Source organism: Microchirus variegatus (genome assembly GCF_963457635.1).
Source record: "Microchirus variegatus genome assembly, chromosome: 13".
NCBI lineage: Eukaryota > Metazoa > Chordata > Actinopteri > Pleuronectiformes > Soleidae > Microchirus > Microchirus variegatus.
The window spans coordinates 24209792-24227921 of NC_139814.1; the positions used below are offsets into that span (position 1 = coordinate 24209792).

The window sequence follows — 18130 nt, forward strand, 5'->3', positions numbered from 1 at the left end:
AGGCTGATACTGGAGATCAAACTGGGTTTCCATATTCAGGTTATCATCATCTGCTCATTGTCACCATCAAACTGTTCTGACAAAAAGGAAACATGCAGTATTTTTTTTTACCATAAAACATGAGACAATAAACATATTTCAGACAAATGTTGTGGTTTAAAGGTCCAGTGTGTAAGACACAAGTATAATCGGTATATGACATGATTACGTTGACGTTGATTCAGAATGATCCCTCTATATTTACATCAGGAGCAGCAGGTGTTCTCGAACCAAGAGGACGAAGACCGCGGTCTTTAATGGGACGGATGCTGCCATGCAAGTGACGTACTGTCCCTTTAATCACATATATATGACTGACGTCTGTTATTACATCTGCATTCAGATGTCGTCACAAATCTCACAAACTGACAACCCTGCTGCTGAAAATAAATCAATCGACCAATCAGCGTTTATTTATACAGCACTTTGCAATAATCTGCAAGGTAAAAAGCAGTCAGGAAAACCAATAAACCAATTAAATAAGTGGAAAATGTGTTTTGAATGTGCACTGAATGCTCACAGTAGGAACATGATTGAAAATACTAGGTGTTAACAGTCGCGATGATGAGGAGCACAGGTTAAATGTTATGTTTCACAATAATACAATACGCTGTTTTTTTCCCCCTCTCCTGGAACATACATGTGAATATGACGTGATATTTTAATCATAATCATTTCATGGATCCTTTGAGACTTGGACAATGTGGTTGTTTAGATTTCTTAGTAATTGTGACCTTTGACCCTTAGAATACAGAGCATATTTTTTTTCAATTTCTATGTTTAGAATGTGCATTATATTCTTTCTTCCAGCACAACCTATAGGTAATCTGATGAAATCAATATTATTATAAAAAAATGTATTATTTTTTTTCATTCTCACCAACTATATGAGCAAAAGAAACAAATTTTTTTAATACATCACAGTTCAAAATTTGGTTTAACTTTGAAAAATTTTGAGTAAAAAAAAAAAAAATTTGAGTAAAAAAAAAAAAAAAAAATTGAGATTCTTTTTAAAAAAATTGAGATTTTTTTTCAAAATTTTATTGAAAAAAAGAAAAATTTGAGTGAAAAAAAAGGAAAATTTGAGTTAAAAAATTAAAATTTGAGTTAAAAAATTAAAATTTGAGTTAAAAAAATTAATTTAGAAAAAAATCAGATATTAAAATTTTGAAAAAAAAAAAATAATTTTCAGGAAAAAAAATTTAAAATTTGAGTGAAAAAAAAATAAAAATAAAACAAATTTAGAAAAAAATAAACGTGACTTGTGCACAATTATCCCGGCTTTATATCACTACTAAAGATGTGATATAAAATGTACCATAACCTTGACTCAACAAATACATAAGAAGAGGGAAAAAAACACAAACATTTTTAAAGCCTGAATATGTGACATATTTTGTTAATATTGACTGATTTCTGTAAAGAAAAGTACCTTCATCATCTCTTTGTCTGACGACGACGTCAAAGATTCTCCAAAAGCAGGACATTAAATCCAAAATGAATGAGAAAACAGGGTAAAGAAGGTATACAGATGAGAACAAGGCTCAGCAGCAACAACCTGGGGAGCTCGGGTTTAATAAGTCAGCACCACTGAACCACTGACCCCCCGCCTGCCTTCAGGTGGTTCTATTCCCACAGTGATTCCTGCCAAATAGCAATAAAATGTCAGCTGTAATTACTGTTGTGTGCCGAGAAAACCTCTGAAACCACGATCACTGTGTCAACCCCCATCTCCCCCACAGACACACACTCTCTCTCCATCTTTGTCCACTTATCCTCGCACAGTCACATCAAAATCAGTGTTTTTCCCTCCTCTGTTTGAGGCTCCCAGATTTATATTCTATGTGTGTGTGTGTGTGTGTGTCCCACCTGCTGTTGTTGTCCTCTTCGTCCACATAATTATGACGGAGCAGCAGGGGAGGGTGGCCAATAACAGGACACCACACACTGTGCCATGAGCTAGCTGAGACACACACACACACACACACACTGAGCCTCATACAGATGAGATAAATTCAGAAGACATTAAATTGACTTAACTTCATTTCCTGGACACTCACCGTAACCACATCTGAAACCACATTTTAACCATGTCTTCATGTTTAAAATGTCATCATTTACATTATATAAGGACACGTCGCATGTTGTTCCCCATAAGGGAGACACAAGTCCCCATAATGTGACAGTGGAAACAGATTTTAGGTCCCCGCAACATGAGTAATACCTGGAAAACACACACACACTCACACGTTTGTAAAGCATTCATAGACATAATGCATTCCCTAGCCCCTTACCCTAACCCTTAACCATCACAACTAGGTGCCTAACCCTAACCCCTAACCCTAAAACCAGGTCTTAACCCTGAAAAAGGCATTTTTAGGGGTGTCAGAATGCTAGGACCAGCCAAAATGTTCAGATTCATTTGTCTATTTTACGCAACTAACGCGCAACATCGCCCAAATGGGACAGCAAATTCAAAATGGCCGACTTCCTGTTGAGTTGAGGCCATGGTCCCGATTGACTTTTTTGTTCGTTATGGGCTGTGACACATTTCCACCAAGTTCCGTGAAATTTGGTGCAACTTAGTTTCTGTTTCACCAAGGCGCCATTGAGCGATTTTGCGTGCCACTTTCCGTCAATTTTCACAAACGTTTACTACGTCAAAAATGCGATCCTTTGAGGTTTCATGCTAGGCCCCTCCCACCACTGTGTATTAGGCTCTAATAATAAACAACAACAGCAACAGTACTTTGAAATGTCAGAGGATCAGGAAAGGTGAGCTCGCTAAAAAAGCTGTAGCTTTTCAGCACTCGGATACTCAGACAGAGGGCAAGTGAAGGCAACACATACCAGGTGTCAGGTAGAGCGTGTCAGTATCCTAGCAACTGACCACAGACGCCACAACCACCACCACCACTGACTTTTTCTGTGGAGAATCACAAACATGGACGTGTCTCTCCTGGCCAAGACCAAGCCGCTGTCCTCGCTCTCTGCCTTCAGTTACATCCCACCACGACGGAGGCAACCGAAGGACATGTCCTACTTCAACAAGGACCTGAAGGTAAAAGAAAACTGGGCTAAAACTCATGATTTGACTGAAGATACAGAATATGATCCACACCGGAGAAGCCAGTCAAATTGTCTTAAATATGTGTCTTAATGTCTTAGCTCTGGCATTGGACTTAAAAATCCTCAAGATGATCTCGTTGAGCGCACACTTGCTGCGTCGCCCTCTCTGGCCCTTTTTTGGCAAGACGCCTCGTTCTGTTTACTGTGTTTTGGACGCCAGGCTGTAGCAGAAGGTGACCTTTCTACGGAGCGTTGACACCTGCACTTGTCTCCCTGCTGGTGGTGCTGTAGGTCCCACACGTGTCCATGTACGACCTGGTGTTCCACCAGGCCGAGGGTTACGACATGAAAGTGCACCGGGACGACAGGAGACACCACAAAGGACGGGGACTGGACATCAACGAGGAGGTAGTGACCAACACTTTTAAGATTCAGTGTGTGACTGAGGGAGCGTTTGTGTGTATACAGCAGCAGCTCGGGGTGGGGGCGGGGACAAAAGAAGAAGCAAATATCCAATCAAACTGCTAAACTATGAATTCAAATTTGTTTTGTTTGCAGTCGTGACTCACTTTACTAGCACAATGCTGCTGTTGCCTCCATCTTTCCTGACACAGAACAAATGACTTCCTGTGTGCAGCGCGGCAATGTTGAGAGATCTGAAAGTTGCTATACTGAGAAACAGAGTTGTGTGGGATTTATAGACTACATTTTTGGAGAAAACATTTCAAAACGATAGCTAGTGCTGTCAAATGTTAACACTGTTATTGTCAACTGCGTTTAACGGCGTCAACTTTAACGAGCGTTAACGCATGACACGTTTCCATGACGACTGACCGGGAAACGACGAGCGTGACGTCATGTTTGCGTGACACCGGATTGTTAAAATGAGTCTCTTAAATAACGCTAAACTTTAAAAACAGAGGCACACATACGCAGTACACATGTACGCTAGTTATTTGTAGCGCTGCTCTATTCCTTTAATAAACAGACCGTTTATTAAAGGACGCATCATGTGCGTCTTTTTGCGGTCAGTCTTCATGGAAAAATTTCAAAATAAAAGTCTTTGTTTTGATGTGAAACGATAAATAGTTTACCATATATACATATTTCAAATGTAAAAAAAAAAAATCTATTCATTAGAAAAACATACAAAAATAACTAATAATAATTATATTGATATTTGAACTAGATTAACAATTTCGTATTTAAAACGAGTCCAGATCCGTGTGCCACATTTTTACAAGACCAGCAAACAAACGGAATACAGGCCAGACAGGCTTCAACACGCTGTCAGTAAAATTAACTTTAAGAATATAAATAAGTTGCCATGGCAACTAAATGTATGAACCCTGCGAGGGGGAAAGGTTGCAGTTGTTTGTTACACGAAGGTGCAAAATAAAACGAATGGAATTGATTAATTCAACTGGTACATTAACGCCGCCTGTCTTCTTTCGTAAGAGAGATTATCGACCTCCATCTTGTCCTCTCCCTCGCGTCCTCATAGTGTTACACCAACTGTCCTCGTGTCCTCCTTCACAAAATCTATGAACCTTCTCTGTGGTTTTTTCTTCAACATCAACTCTGTCCAATAGAGTGAAAACCTGTGAAGGTTCTCAGTCATCACCTCACTTGGACTTTGACAGTAGAGGACGTCTTCACCTTCTTTCATCCAGGACAGGACGCTCCTCCTGAACTCCTGTTCGTGAACTCACAGGTTCGCTAGCGCCTGGATCTCCATCTCTTGAAGTTACCGGGCTAAAAATAGACTCATGAAAATCATCACTGTCTGTCGAAACAGCAGCCACAGAAACTTCTGCTGCTTGTTCTCACAAAAAATAAAAAAAAAACCTCACAGAACTTTCCCAGCTCCGGGTGATACTGCGTGTGCTTTTTGGAGTGCTTTATAGACCAGACTTGTCAGTGCATTTTCCCAAATAAAACTCGGAAAAGAGCACACATTATTAAGAAAATGTCCCCTATCTATAACAAGCCACCACAATCTCTCTCTCTATATACATATATGTGTGTGTGTGAGGGGGTATATAGCTATATATAGATGGCACATATCTCTTAAAGTCGTTTGACGTTTGTTTGCAGCTCCTTCTGAAGACACTTCATCTCCGCGGAGTAATTATTCATGTCAAGAAATCTAGCTCACAGTGTATTTCTGGGTCACTGCGAGAACAGCAGGTGGTGAACAAAGCAGCCACACACACACACACACACACACACACACACACACACTGCTGAGTTTGTAATTACAGTGAGAGGAGAAGAGGTTGTCTGTCAGCGCCTGCTAAATTTGGCCTTCTCATTCCGATGCTTCTATCAAAAAAACAAAACACAAAAAAAACAAAAAAACACTAGTTCTTGTATAAACTATGCAAAGTATGACGGGAACATACCATTTCACCGGGGGAATTGATCTCAGCCCCGGGAGCGAGAAACTGTCTGTTCTAAATTCAGCAAGTTCTCAAGTCTTAATGGTAAAAACTGAGTGAGGATAACGTCACAGCGTCACTGAATGTATATTCCGTAGTGCTCACGCAGCAGGTGCACCCGTGGGAATAATACACAACCCCTTATCCAGTCACCTATTAAATATTTTGTCAAAAAGTTATGATTCATTTTCAGTCACAGTTTTAGTCGTGAGAGATAAAGTGGCAATAATTGTGCAGAAGGCACACAATTAGACTGTTTCTTTTGTTTTTGTTCATAAAAACGGGCCAAGGGAACTTTAAAACTATGTGTTTTTAAATTTCACAAATTCAATTCTATTTTAAACATTGAGGTTTTTTTTTTGGTTGAAAAAAAAGTTGTAAGACACTCTATATTGTATATACTTATAACCTCTGTATATAAACATAGTAAATGCTCTGTGTTCTAACACACTAGAAATAAGGGTTCCTAAAGTGTCCTTCTACAAGGGCTGAGGTTCTATGTGGAACCATTTGCTTCTGAAAAAACCTTTCCTGAAGAAAGGGGTTTCCAAGGGTTCTTGGTAACACTAATGGTTCCAGTAAGAACCATTTTGATCCAGAGAACGCTTTAATACCCCTTTCCTGGATAAAGGGTTTTAAAAGGGTTCTTGGTGGAACCCTCCAAAAAGGTTCTCCTATCAGGACAAGTTGAAGAACCTTATGTGGTTCTACTTAGCACTTTTATTTCTAAGAGTATAAGGGTTAAAATGTCTCTTGGTTGTCTCACACTCACTTTGCAGGAGAGGTCCAGGTCCGTGCCGGTGCTCTCCTCGTCAGAATACGGCCGCCGCCTCGTCCCCGTCCTCTACGAGTCGGGCCGGCAGCACGCACACGTGGCCTGCATCAAGACTGAGTTCTACATGAAGAACGGGCTCGTGTGGAACGTGGACGAAGGATACGGATCAGTGGTTCCCATCTGAACGGCTCAAGTGGCGTCTCAGCGAGGGGATCGGTGAAGCTGCTGAGAAAACACACAACCCTGGACGACACCTGGACTACGACAAATAGGGATGAATGGGGGGGTTTTATGGAGTAGTAGTAGTTGTGTATGGTACACGTATTCGGTGACTTGCTGAACTTGAAATTTTGAGAATAAAGTTGGATTATCACGTGGAGATTTAAGTCGACACGTCGTTCTCTCTGAAAAAGACAAGAATGATCGGTTATTGAGGAAATCACACAGAGCTGCATTTGTGTGAACTGAATTTTATTCATGAAAATGCTGCGTGAGCCTGAGTCTCCTGCGTCTTGAAGTAAATCTGTGCTTGAATTTGATTTTTTCAGTGTTTAAAATTCAGAGTAAAAAATGTCAACCCTCTCAAAAAATCCACCGCAAAACATTTCAACCAGTCACAGCACACAAGCCTCTGACGCGACAAACGTAGGAAAGCACCAAATCGGAGCCACGTGTCATTTCTATACAAATGTTTAATGAATAACAAAAGGATGGCAGTGAACATTTACACACTCTGCTCTCGCAGAATCCTCCACTTTCCTCTGGAGTCCACCTACATCACGTCATCGCCAGTGGAACACAAACGAACGCGGCTATAAACCTTTAAACACGACTCACAGGTTTTGGGCGAGGATGACCCCTGACCCCCAACCCCATCCCTCCTCCATCACGTTGGCAACTTGTTGGCTTTAACTGCTCTATGTGACAATAAACTACTGTTACATCCATTTGGGAATAAAATGGAAGAAAACAGGCTCACAGTACCGATCAGGCAGATATATATATATATATGTACAGTATATATATATATATATGTGTAAAACACAGTTCGGCAGGCAGCTTGGTTTGCTCAAGCATACGTCTCTGAAGCACTGGCATTGGTAATTAGCTCCACACCACGACTACTGTACACATGGGTGACTGCGGTCCTGGAGAGCTGCACTCGTTTAGCAAAGCTCCCTTTAGTCAGACGCTCCCTTAAGACGACGAAGAGCGGAAGCAAAGGCCTCGTCACACTCCAGATAACCGTGCTAAAGTGCAGCGTTGAAGGACCGCGGCGGTGCAGTCCCCCGCTCTGCATCGTGTCTCTGTCCAGACTTGGCTGCTGGTAATTGGGTTTGGTTTTTTGACAAAGCATTGACAAAATCACGACTGTTTTCCCCCCCTCCAGTCTGTTTGTTGGTTTTGGAGTGAAAGCACTCAAGGCATCACAGTCCCCTGCGACTGCGACCGGGTCATTTCCGTGTGAACGAAGAAGGTCTTCAGCTCCCCTTTGCCCTTCACGTTGATGATGCCGCGACACGGACACATGTAACCCAACATTGTTAAGATCTGACTCGTCTCCTCTGTGACCTGCAGGGACACAAAGTGGTGACTGGTTGGAGTTTCCGCTAATGTCTGCTTTAAAGACGACCACAGACACAGAGAACCTTGAGACTCTGATTTTCAATGTTTTAAAAGCACAGAATAGACCACAGGTTCAACGTATGAGTTCCACCTCGTCATCAATCTCAAAAACAGACATCCTTCTGGTCTCTGTTGTTTTACCGTAAAAATCTGAAAAATTCCAACGGTTTCTGAAAGTTGAGAAGTTGCACGTCAAAGTCAACGTGTTGGTATTACAGTAATTTCACTCACGCCGTTGCCGGAAGACGGCGAATCAGAGTCTTTGTCACTACACAGTTTCCACTTTTTGGCCTGTTTTTGCACATTGAGATCTAATCTACACTCTTAGAAATAAGGGTTCCAAAAGGGATGAGGTTCTACCTGGAACCATTTGCTTCAGAAAAACCGTCTCCCGAAGAAAGGGTTTTTCAAGGGTTCTTGGTAACACTAATGGTTCCAGTAAGAACCATTTTGATCCAGAGAACCCTTTAAAACCCCCATTCCTGAATAAAGGGTTTTAAAAGGGTTCTTGGTGGAACCCTCCAAAAGGGTTCCAGGCTCTGGTGTTCCAAAATCTGGTGTTCATGTACAACTTTTTTGTTTTTCTTCATTTTAATTTGTTAATACACTATTTTAACATGCAGTAAATCGTAAATATCTTTACAGATATGGAAAGTTATTCTGGAAAAATGGGCAAAAGCATTTATTCACAGGACAATTTTCATGCCCTTTTATGGTTAAATTAAGCAACAAAAAGGCTTAGGTATTAAATAGCTAAGAAAACCAGTGTAGAGAGGAGAATCTGCATGTTTTAAACCGCGCAGAAACACTCACCTGTATTTTGCCCAGGACTCCGGTGGTCTCCATCCTGCTGGCCACGTTCACGCTGTTTCCCCAGATGTCGTACTGCGGTTTCTGGGCCCCGATAACGCCCGCGATCACTGGGCCGTGGTTTATCCCTGACATAACAAAACATATGCCACCACAGTATAAGTCTATAATCCACTTTATGCATAAATGTATGCAGACTAATAAAAAAAAAAGAGGTTCTCACCAATTCTGAGTCTGAAGTCGTTGAAGGAGTGTTTGTTGATGACGTCGAGCTTCCCGACGAGAGCAAAGGCAAACTCCACCATTGTGCCGATGTGCATGTACTGTCTGTCGTGTTCCTGGTGGAGATAAAAGAGCGGAAAGGAAATAAGTTGAAGGGTTCTTTTCGCTCGGCTGGTAAGGAGTTGAAACCTTTGAGTCCTTGTTTTAAAATCCACCTGTTATAGAAAGACTCATTCTGTGTGTTATGTTGTTTGTCTCCAGGTGGGAAAGAAAGGCTGACTTTTTTTATTTTTCACTCCTGCGTGGCTTTGATTTGGCTAAAATTAGAAAAAAAGTGCACATAAAACAGTGCATTTATATGTAAAGGAAATCTTCACATTATCAAATCCGGCTCTTATTGAAAAAACACCCATGATTTAGGGGATAACTAGGAAACAGCTAGTGTCTATTGTTGAGTTTTAATGATTTCTTTGTTATCTGAAGCAAAGAAATTAAGAAAATATTCACATTTAAGAAGCTAAAACAATCACAAATCTTGTTTTAAAGGTGCCATATGTAAGAATGTGGCCAAAAACGGTTACTGCATTCAATTTTAAAATACCGAGGTCTTTTAGGTTTTGTTTTCTGACGTAACTGGCAACCCGTGGTTGCTCGGCAGCGGAGACTCTACTGAATGCAATGATTGGTAGACGGCGGTAGGTGGGGACACATGACAAAACACGATTTCATTATTCCTGAGTCTCTGTGACACATTAGGAGGATTTTATGGCCAGTTGCTTTAGATTTGTTACATGATAATGCACCTTTAATAATGAAAAAACCCTTGATTAGCAAAATAGCTGACTATTAATTTAGTAATCGATTATTGATCGATTATTTAAGTAATTGTTTGAGCCCTAAAAGAAAGGCCATTGGGTCTTTTTGCTGCAAAGGCAACAACTCTCACCACAGAATGATGATTTTGTAGACCACATGTCCTGAAGTAATCCCCTCACATCTGTGGGTTAGTGATCACACGATTACACAGAATTTCACCGCAGACATCAGACAGTGTCACAGTGTTTGGCTGGCCTCAGGTCAGCTGAGTTTACAGAAGAACCCTCTTCTAATCTCTTTTATTTTGACACCAAATTATTTTCTCGGAAACATTACGACATTTTTCACACTTCGCCGTCTTCAAGCTTCCGTGACGGATGCGATCCGCGGGCTGCAAAATGTCAGGAGATGCCAAAAACTTGTTTGACCTCATCGTGACTTTATTTCCTGCGTGGCAGCAGAAACCTGTTACAGCGTCCTCCAGAGACACAAAGAAGAGCCAGTGTTTGATTATTTCCACTTTTTCAGTGGAAATACTGGCTGACTGAACTGGTAACGTGTCGTTTGTGTGATTAACACTGACACAGGTAATACTTTACAAAAGCTCTCTTTGTCAAGTGCTCTTGGGGAGCTCTTCTCAGCAGCTGCGTTGTTTGCTTGTGGTTTTGGTTCAGCTCTGAAGGAGCAGCAGAGAGCTCAGCTGGTGTCTGGTGCTGGTTTTACACTGGTGTGTGTGTGCAGAGGGCGTTTACGGCTGATCTGCAGCATCTCATACGTGTCTGCACTCTTAGAAATAAGGGTTCCAAAAGGGTTCTTCTACAAGGGCTGAGGTTCTACCAGGAACCATTTGCTTCTGAAAAACCCTTTCTTCGGGAAAGGTTTTTTCAAGGGTTCTTGGTATCATTAATGGTTCCAGTGAGAACCGTTTTGATCCAGAGAACCCTTTAAAACCCCTTTCCTGAATAAAGGGTTTTAAAAGGTTTCTTGGTGGAACCCTCCAAAAGGGTTCCAGGTGGATCCTTTATAAAAAAGGTTCTACCTGGACCTTAAAAGGGTTCTCCTATGAGGACAAGAGTGTGTGGTCTACACGAGGAGCATCTGTGAAGCTTCTGCTTAAATATCATAAGACAGACACTATATGGACAAGAGTATTCGTACGCCTGACTGTTACACCAACAGGGACTGTCATGTAAATATATATAAAGTACTTTCATAAGGAGTTGGTCGCCTCTTTTTGCAGCTACAACAGCTTCAACTCTTCTTGGAAGACTTTCCTCAAGTGTATCTACGTGAATTGGTGCTTCGTTCATTCTGTAGAGCATTTATGAGGTCAGGCACGTTGCTCAAACTGGTCAAACCATGTCTTTATAGTCCTTGCTTTGTGCACTGGGAAACGGTCATGTTGGAATAGAGAAGAAGGACCTTCTGTAAACTGTTGCCACAAAATGTCAGGGTATGCTGAAGTGTTAAGATTGTCCTTTTTTGGAGATACGGAGCCCAAAGCCAGACTGAAACACCTGAATTCAATACTTTTGTACATATATAGTGTAAATAAAATAAAAATCTTTTGTACTTTTAGCTAAATACCAGGACACTTCAGTCCTGCACATATTTCACAATAAAGCTATGTTGAAAAAAGAAAATTAACTGCAACAGTAGAGTGCTTTTACTTTGAAACATGAACAGTACACTGCTGTATGTATGCAGACACTGAAACTGTGAAAAATTACACAATTTCACTGTATAATTTTTCCAGCTAGTGGTAAAAACGCTTCTCTCACCTCATCATGGAAAAGTAATTTCACGTGATTTGCTCCTATGTGAAGCTTGACAGACATGGCAACGGTAACTAAGGAGAGTGGACCCCAGCGAACAGCCAACAAAGCCCATTTCCTACCAAATCATGTCCATTTGTTTCTACACACACACACGTTTTTTTCTGAATCACAATCTCGACTGCTTCCAGTGATTATTCTAATGTATTCAAATGAGTTGTAGTAATGAATCACATTTGCTGGAGTCGCACTGTATGTGCTGTGCATTTTAAGCAGAGATCCCCACACACACACATATAAAAAATGTCATCATGTTATGTGACCATGAATGAAAAATGACAAGTTGAGTGAATACGAGCTTCGGGCCTGCCAAAGCTGTTTTGGCACGCTTAAATGCTGTTATCAACTCAAACTGACTGTACAACCTTTGACCTCTACACATGTGTGTGTGTGTTGTGTCCATGTGTGTGTGTGTGTGTGTGTAAAAGCATGCCTGTGTGCACTCTGGTCCCGGCGTTACATTGAGTCCAGTCGCGGCCATGTAGGTGCTCCCGATGGTTTTTATCTTCTCCACGCCGCTGAACTTGGGCTTGGACAGCAGCTGAGGACAAACCAAAGAGAACATCAGCTGTCAATCAAACACAGGGCGTCATCTTCTTCTTCTTCTTACTGTGGAAAATAACAACCCGAGTTCTGTGATTGTCTCTCCAAAAAGCAGTGGGAAAATATTTCTTTCCAAAGTCGCTCGGTTAGATGACGACGACGACGACGCCGAGGAGAGTTTACCTCATCAAAGTCGGCTATGATCTCGTTGAGAAGACGGAGACACTCCAATCCTTCCTTATTGACATCAGACTCTGTGTAGAACTCTTTGAAGTCCGGGATGGAGGCGAACATCACACACACGGACTCGTACGACTGATGATAAAGATCCTGATAACAAGCGGAAAAGGAGAAAATAATGCGTGGACGCGTTGATTCACGCAGCAGGGGAGGAAAATTAGAGATGAATGGTCTCATTCACTCTCCACCACGTGTACGTAGGGACAGCACACAGAGACAAACACAGCGCAAAACTAATATGTTTATTAAGCAATAATGGAGAATAAAATGACAAACGCAAAGAGAAATGCTGACGAAAGACTTGAATTAACGCCACACGGAAGGTTAATATAATATAATATGCAAAATACTGGCATTTCATCATGTTTAATGGCCATGCCTCCCGGTATGTTTAGGCCTTTATTTAGATTTGCTTGGGCAAAAATGTATATTAGGAGTCCTGAAGACGGTCCACTCTGTAAATTTAAGTCCTAAATCATACTCAGCAGCTCAGAATGACACAACGAGCGCTGAATCTGCAGATGAGATAAAAAGAGAAAACATTCAAAGCGACAGCTCCTCTTCCCATCGGCCTATGATCATTAGGAATAGATAGGGTTATGCAACACGTTTCAGGAGTGGGAATATGTATTTGGTTCTCCGGTCATACTCTACTAATACTAATGGTGGTGAATAAATGTTTTTGAATTAATGTTTTTTAATGAAGGGACTGCACATCACTAATAGCTCAGTACAAAGACGGGAGACTTGTGGGGGAAAAGATGTGAGGAAAAGACACTAAATGAAGGGAAAGAAGCTGAAAAATCATCTCTTCTCTAGTGAGAGAAGACTACAGACACTATACACTCACAAACCACTCTATATCCACTGAAAAATCAAACCAAAAACTTGTCATCTTTTCATATTTTTGATATTAAAGTCATCCAGTAACAGTCGCCTGTACATGAATTTATAAAATGCAAACAGTAACTGGTGATAGTTGACCATATACTAATTTGTAAGTAATTTTTTTGATGAATATCAATATAAAAAAAGGTAAATTACTTCAATAAAAATAAACATTTTCCGAGCGTTTCAATTTTACCTCGTTTTTCCAGTTGCGTCCCAGGAAGTGTTCGGCGACGTGCGCGGGCAGGACGTTCTCCAGCAGCACGCGGTTGAGGTTCTCCATGGTTTCGATCTCCTCGCACTCCCTCTTGAACTTGTCCCTCCACAGGAAGTCCAACCTACAGTAATATTCATTCTGTTACAGGAGGACACAAAGAGTAAAAGAGACACCTGCGTCATTCACACCGAGCACTCTGCTCCAGAGCTAAAGAGGTCATCAATCATCATTAAAAAAACATATTTTTTAGAATCAGACGGATATTTTATAGGACTGATTGGTTAAGTGAAAATAAAAGGCGCGCTTGGTCTTCATATAAAATTAATGTCCCTATAAAACGACGCTGAAGCGGTGTTCGAGAAGCTGAAGGAAACAGTGAGCAGACAGCGTGTCAGTGTTTTGCATAAAGTATAGCCGTCACCGCCGCTGCCACCGCCGCCGCTCCTTTTGTTATGTTTTGGTTTCTTCACGCTTCGGGGAGTTTTGAACAGATCCAAGTATGTCAGCAACTCTCATCTATTGGGGTCAAACCATCCCAGGAGTGTGTGTTTGTCTATGAGACGGCAGAGAGGGGGCGGGTGTCCCTGAACGCGCCATCATTGCGCTCATATATCTCTGAGAGCTCCAGGCTACCTGTGGGCTGACCTACGCTCTGTGTGTGCTCTACTGTACTGTATGTGGGAGCGTCCTCAGTCTCCGGTGACATTTATTTCATGTGTGTGGGTAGCAGTCTGGATGATGTATGTGTGCATTACATATTTTTCCTTTGGGATTAAAGAATGCCGCCAATTTAAAGGGATCTAGCGACTAATGTGCATGCAGAAGATCTTGTGCTGCAGCCTGAGGTGGCTCAAAGAATTATAAACCAGCTTCTATCTTTGGAAGAATATTAGTCTGTGCGTCATCTGCGTGCATGTGTGTGTATATATGCACACATATGAGAATATTAAGTTAGAGCGCAAAAAAAGGAACTCCAGGAATTGCGAAACTAGGCCAGAAGAAACTGAGCTCATTCCAAATGCCGTTTAAAAAAACCAGAGCTAACAAGCTTGTGAATGAGCTTTGCTCCATCGCGCAGCTGTTCTTCTGGGATGAATTACTGATGAATTACTGATGCTTCCTCCTCCCTCTGACTAACTGGCTCAGGAAGGACTCATTACGGCGGACGATAAACATTTTGTAGGACAAATTTATTAACAGCGCTCTAAAAGCGTGTAAAAAATGGATTCTGTTAGCCTTTGCACCCACGTCGCCGGCTCTGATTTACACACAGATGTGTCAAGAGAAACACCAGCGCGACCCTTTAATTATTTTCATGACAATGATGAAGCATAATGCGCTGAATTATCACCAAACAGCATCCGGTAAGATAAATGCAGTTACCCTTCAATGACACAGCCTGGATTTTAGCTATGACAGTAAAAAATAAAGACTGTGTTTCCATAAAAATGCTCCCCACCCGTCTGGTGACACTGACCCAGTATGAGACGAACACATGGAGCACAAAACTGTGCCTCTGTTTCTCTCTCTTTTACGCCACAGTTTTGGGTCCGGAGACTCTGGGGGAAAGTCTTTCTGTCCACAGAACAGCTGTTGCGGTGTCACAGATGATGGACGACACCCCAGTGTACGCCACATCTCTGCCAGCTGACTGTGGGTCGCATATGTGGAGGAGACGGCGTCAGAGTGCCAGGCTCAGACTCTGGCTCCAACCAACATGTGGAGCCAAAATCTTTGAAGAAGCCTTCTTAACTTTTATCATTTCACAAGTCCAGAGTTTCCATAAAACAAGAGCAGTGAGTGACCTGCAGTGCCCCAAATAAACGTCTAACCTAAAAGGCCACAATACATAGGCTGTTAAGTATACATCACTATTACATAGCGGTGTCTGGTTATGTTGTTATGGCCACTTAAGAAGACGACACTGACCTGCCGGGCCAACACCAGCAGGGTGATAAAGAAGATGAAGAGAGACACAGAGCCCATTGTCTTTAGATCCTTCAGGACTCCAGGTCTGTAGAGACAGAGAGAGACAGCGAGAGAGAGGGATTTAGTCAAAAGATGACATCGGTGACAACAGCTTTAAAGAGGTAGTTCCGTGTACTATATCTCAAGCAAATGTTGTGATTTATTTAATTGTTACCCTGCTTTCCAGAGCCCATCCAAACAAATGGGATATGAGACTCTTCCTACCTGAATTGTACTAGCTCCTACTTCAAAGCGTTACAGGCAATTGAACTGGAATGTTAGAAAACATGGACGATCGTGGCGCTTTCTCTTTATGTTTGAAGAGGCGAGGAGGATGTAAAAGCGATCCATATCGATATGTAACGTCATGGGTATACTTTTACCGTTGCCCTACATATATACATGCTAACAGAATACAACAACGACATAATGTCATGCCGAAACATGAAAAACAAGTTGTGATAAAATTGCTGTGTCTAAAACAACTCTACACTCAGAAAAGTAAAGTTTATAGCCATTTATGTGACTCCATGGGCGCCGCCATTATTCTCCGACTTCATTTCGGTGAAGGGGGGTTAGGTCGATCAGCCTCGACTTCGTGAGTAGGAGGTCCCACCCTTTTAAGCATTCCAGTGCACTTTTTCTAGTTGGAGGTAGGATAAGTCCCACGTCTGGATGGACTCTGGAACACACCATCCTTTTCTAAATGGAATCTGAAGTCTGCTGCACCAAAGTCCACAGAGGAAAAACTGTATGTTGAGCTCGTGAAAACGGAGGAGCTACTCGTCTACTGCTGCATTAAGTTAAGTAAATTTTGTTCCTTACTCATGGAGGCAGCAATTACTTGTCATTTTTGTGCAAGAGTTGAGTGGGGACTCAATATTAGAAGATATTAGTAGACTCAAGCAGGAATAGATGATTGCAGCAATGACCACCCTTTAAAAACCCAAACCAGCACGATAAGCATGGAGCTACAGACACAGAAACTAAATCTTAACACGCTGTTTCCTTGGATGTAAAAAAGGGAGTTCATCAATCTCGTAAATTCTTATTCATAATTCTACAGTAGCATATTTTCCCCAATATCAACACCTCATCCTGCTTGCCCAATCATTCAAATAATAATTTTCGCAGTTACAGAGTGTCCCCCTATCTTCTAAGATTGCACAATCATCAATGGTGAGAATAAGAGATTCAAAGAGAAGTATGATAGTGGGCCTGGTCTCTCCTTGTGCTCTGAAAACTCTCAGCTCTAAAGGGATTTGTCAGCAGTTGTCAGTCACACGTGAAAGATGAATTTATATCCCCATCAACACAAAAACGCAGCGGCATCTCGCTCCTGCCACTTGTAATCGCGCTTTTAAGGGTTCCACTTGATCGACACTCATGCGCGGGAGAGAGAGAGAGAGAGAGAGAGAGAGAGACGGCTACCTCAGCAGTCGTCCTTTTCCTGAACACCGAGAGGTCCGCTCTCATTAGTCTTTCTAACAGGCTCCGCTCTACTGACGCGAGGAAGCCGCGGGTCAGAGGGTGCAAAAGCTTTCAAACGGAGGCTGTCTCAAACTGTTTCATTAACGCTTGGAGAAAGAGATAGTGTAAGAAACTCTCTCTCTCTCTGTGTGTGTGTGTGTGTGTGTTTACTTGACCTTGTCAGGACCAGTCGTCCTCATGGAGATCAAATCCCGGTTTAGTTTAGGTTAAGACATGAACTGGTTATTGTTTATGTTGGGGATAGCGCTTCGTTGGATCGTTCCAAACGAATAGACGTCAACGCAGCGCGCTTAAACGACAACCTGCATGTACAGAGTGTGCAGGTTTACCTGTCCAGTTCATTTGTGGGATACAGCGCCTCGCTGAATCCGTCCAGCAGCGAGGCGTGTGTCTGAAGGATGATGATGTTGTAGATCACCACGGCAACCAGCATCACCACCATCTTCAGCTCGTAGTTGATCCTCAGGAACACGGAGCACGACACCAGGCCGAGAATACAGCAGTAAATGAAGTACTGAGGAAAAGAAAATATAGAGAACACAGAAACAAAATGAATACAGAATAAACAGACAGTCATAATATGCTGAATCTAAAGTAAAGTAAGCGTTTCCCTGGTCACACAGACTTCTAAAGAGCTGGACTTGCTGCACTCTAATAAACCTCACGTTCCATTTTAACCAAAGAAAGACTGCCACGGCAAACCACAAATGTAAAAATGTGAGAACGGATTTAATTAAAACACTGATGAAAAACAAAGTCTTTAGAACATTGCCAACGTTTCTGCTGCTTGTGTTTATTTTTACACAGCTTATTACAGTTGGGTGCAAAACATAATCTAATGTCCACAATATAATGTTTACATAGTGCTAAAAAAAATGAAACAACATGGTGATTCTTGCTCAGAATAAGCAGAACAAGTGAATGAAACGCCTTGAGCTTTAAGAATTCCCCCTACATCTGAAAAATGCTTACTCCTCCTTTTCTCATTACTGTAATTTTACATAAGTGCAATATAGGTCTTTGTTTATACTGTAAATATCAAGCCCATACTGTATATATTCTGGAAACTGTACATTCTACAGTATTTTTAACCTTTTATAGTCTTAGTGTTAATATATTTCTATATTGTACTTTCTTGGAAATGCATGTT

General features: G+C 41.6%; 2 protein-coding genes across 4 annotated transcripts in view; one reads left to right on the forward strand and one right to left on the reverse strand.

Annotated features, from left to right (window-relative positions):
- Positions 1 to 2983: 2983 nt before the first annotated feature.
- cfap90 (cilia and flagella associated protein 90) lies at positions 2984 to 6508 on the forward strand (the record flags this gene model as incomplete). The annotated part of the gene is made up of 3 exons (XM_083899679.1): positions 2984 to 3100; positions 3400 to 3516; positions 6329 to 6508. 3 exons carry the CDS (start codon positions 2984 to 2986, stop codon positions 6506 to 6508), a joined length of 414 nt encoding a protein of 137 aa, XP_083755805.1.
- A 1235-nt stretch (positions 6509 to 7743) lies between these two features.
- Positions 7744 to 18130, reverse strand: part of adcy2b (adenylate cyclase 2b (brain)) — a gene marked incomplete at both ends in the record, with an annotated part of 45465 nt that continues 35078 nt past the window's right edge. For all 3 annotated transcript variants that reach the window (XM_083899908.1, XM_083899907.1, XM_083899906.1), the window contains 8 exons: positions 7744 to 7896; positions 8764 to 8888; positions 8984 to 9098; positions 12067 to 12174; positions 12360 to 12506; positions 13501 to 13659; positions 15451 to 15535; positions 17310 to 17494. In XM_083899908.1, the coding sequence (XP_083756034.1) occupies positions 7744 to 7896; positions 8764 to 8888; positions 8984 to 9098; positions 12067 to 12174; positions 12360 to 12506; positions 13501 to 13659; positions 15451 to 15535; positions 17310 to 17494 (1077 nt within the window). The remainder of the gene's footprint in view (positions 7897 to 8763; positions 8889 to 8983; positions 9099 to 12066; positions 12175 to 12359; positions 12507 to 13500; positions 13660 to 15450; positions 15536 to 17309; positions 17495 to 18130) is intronic.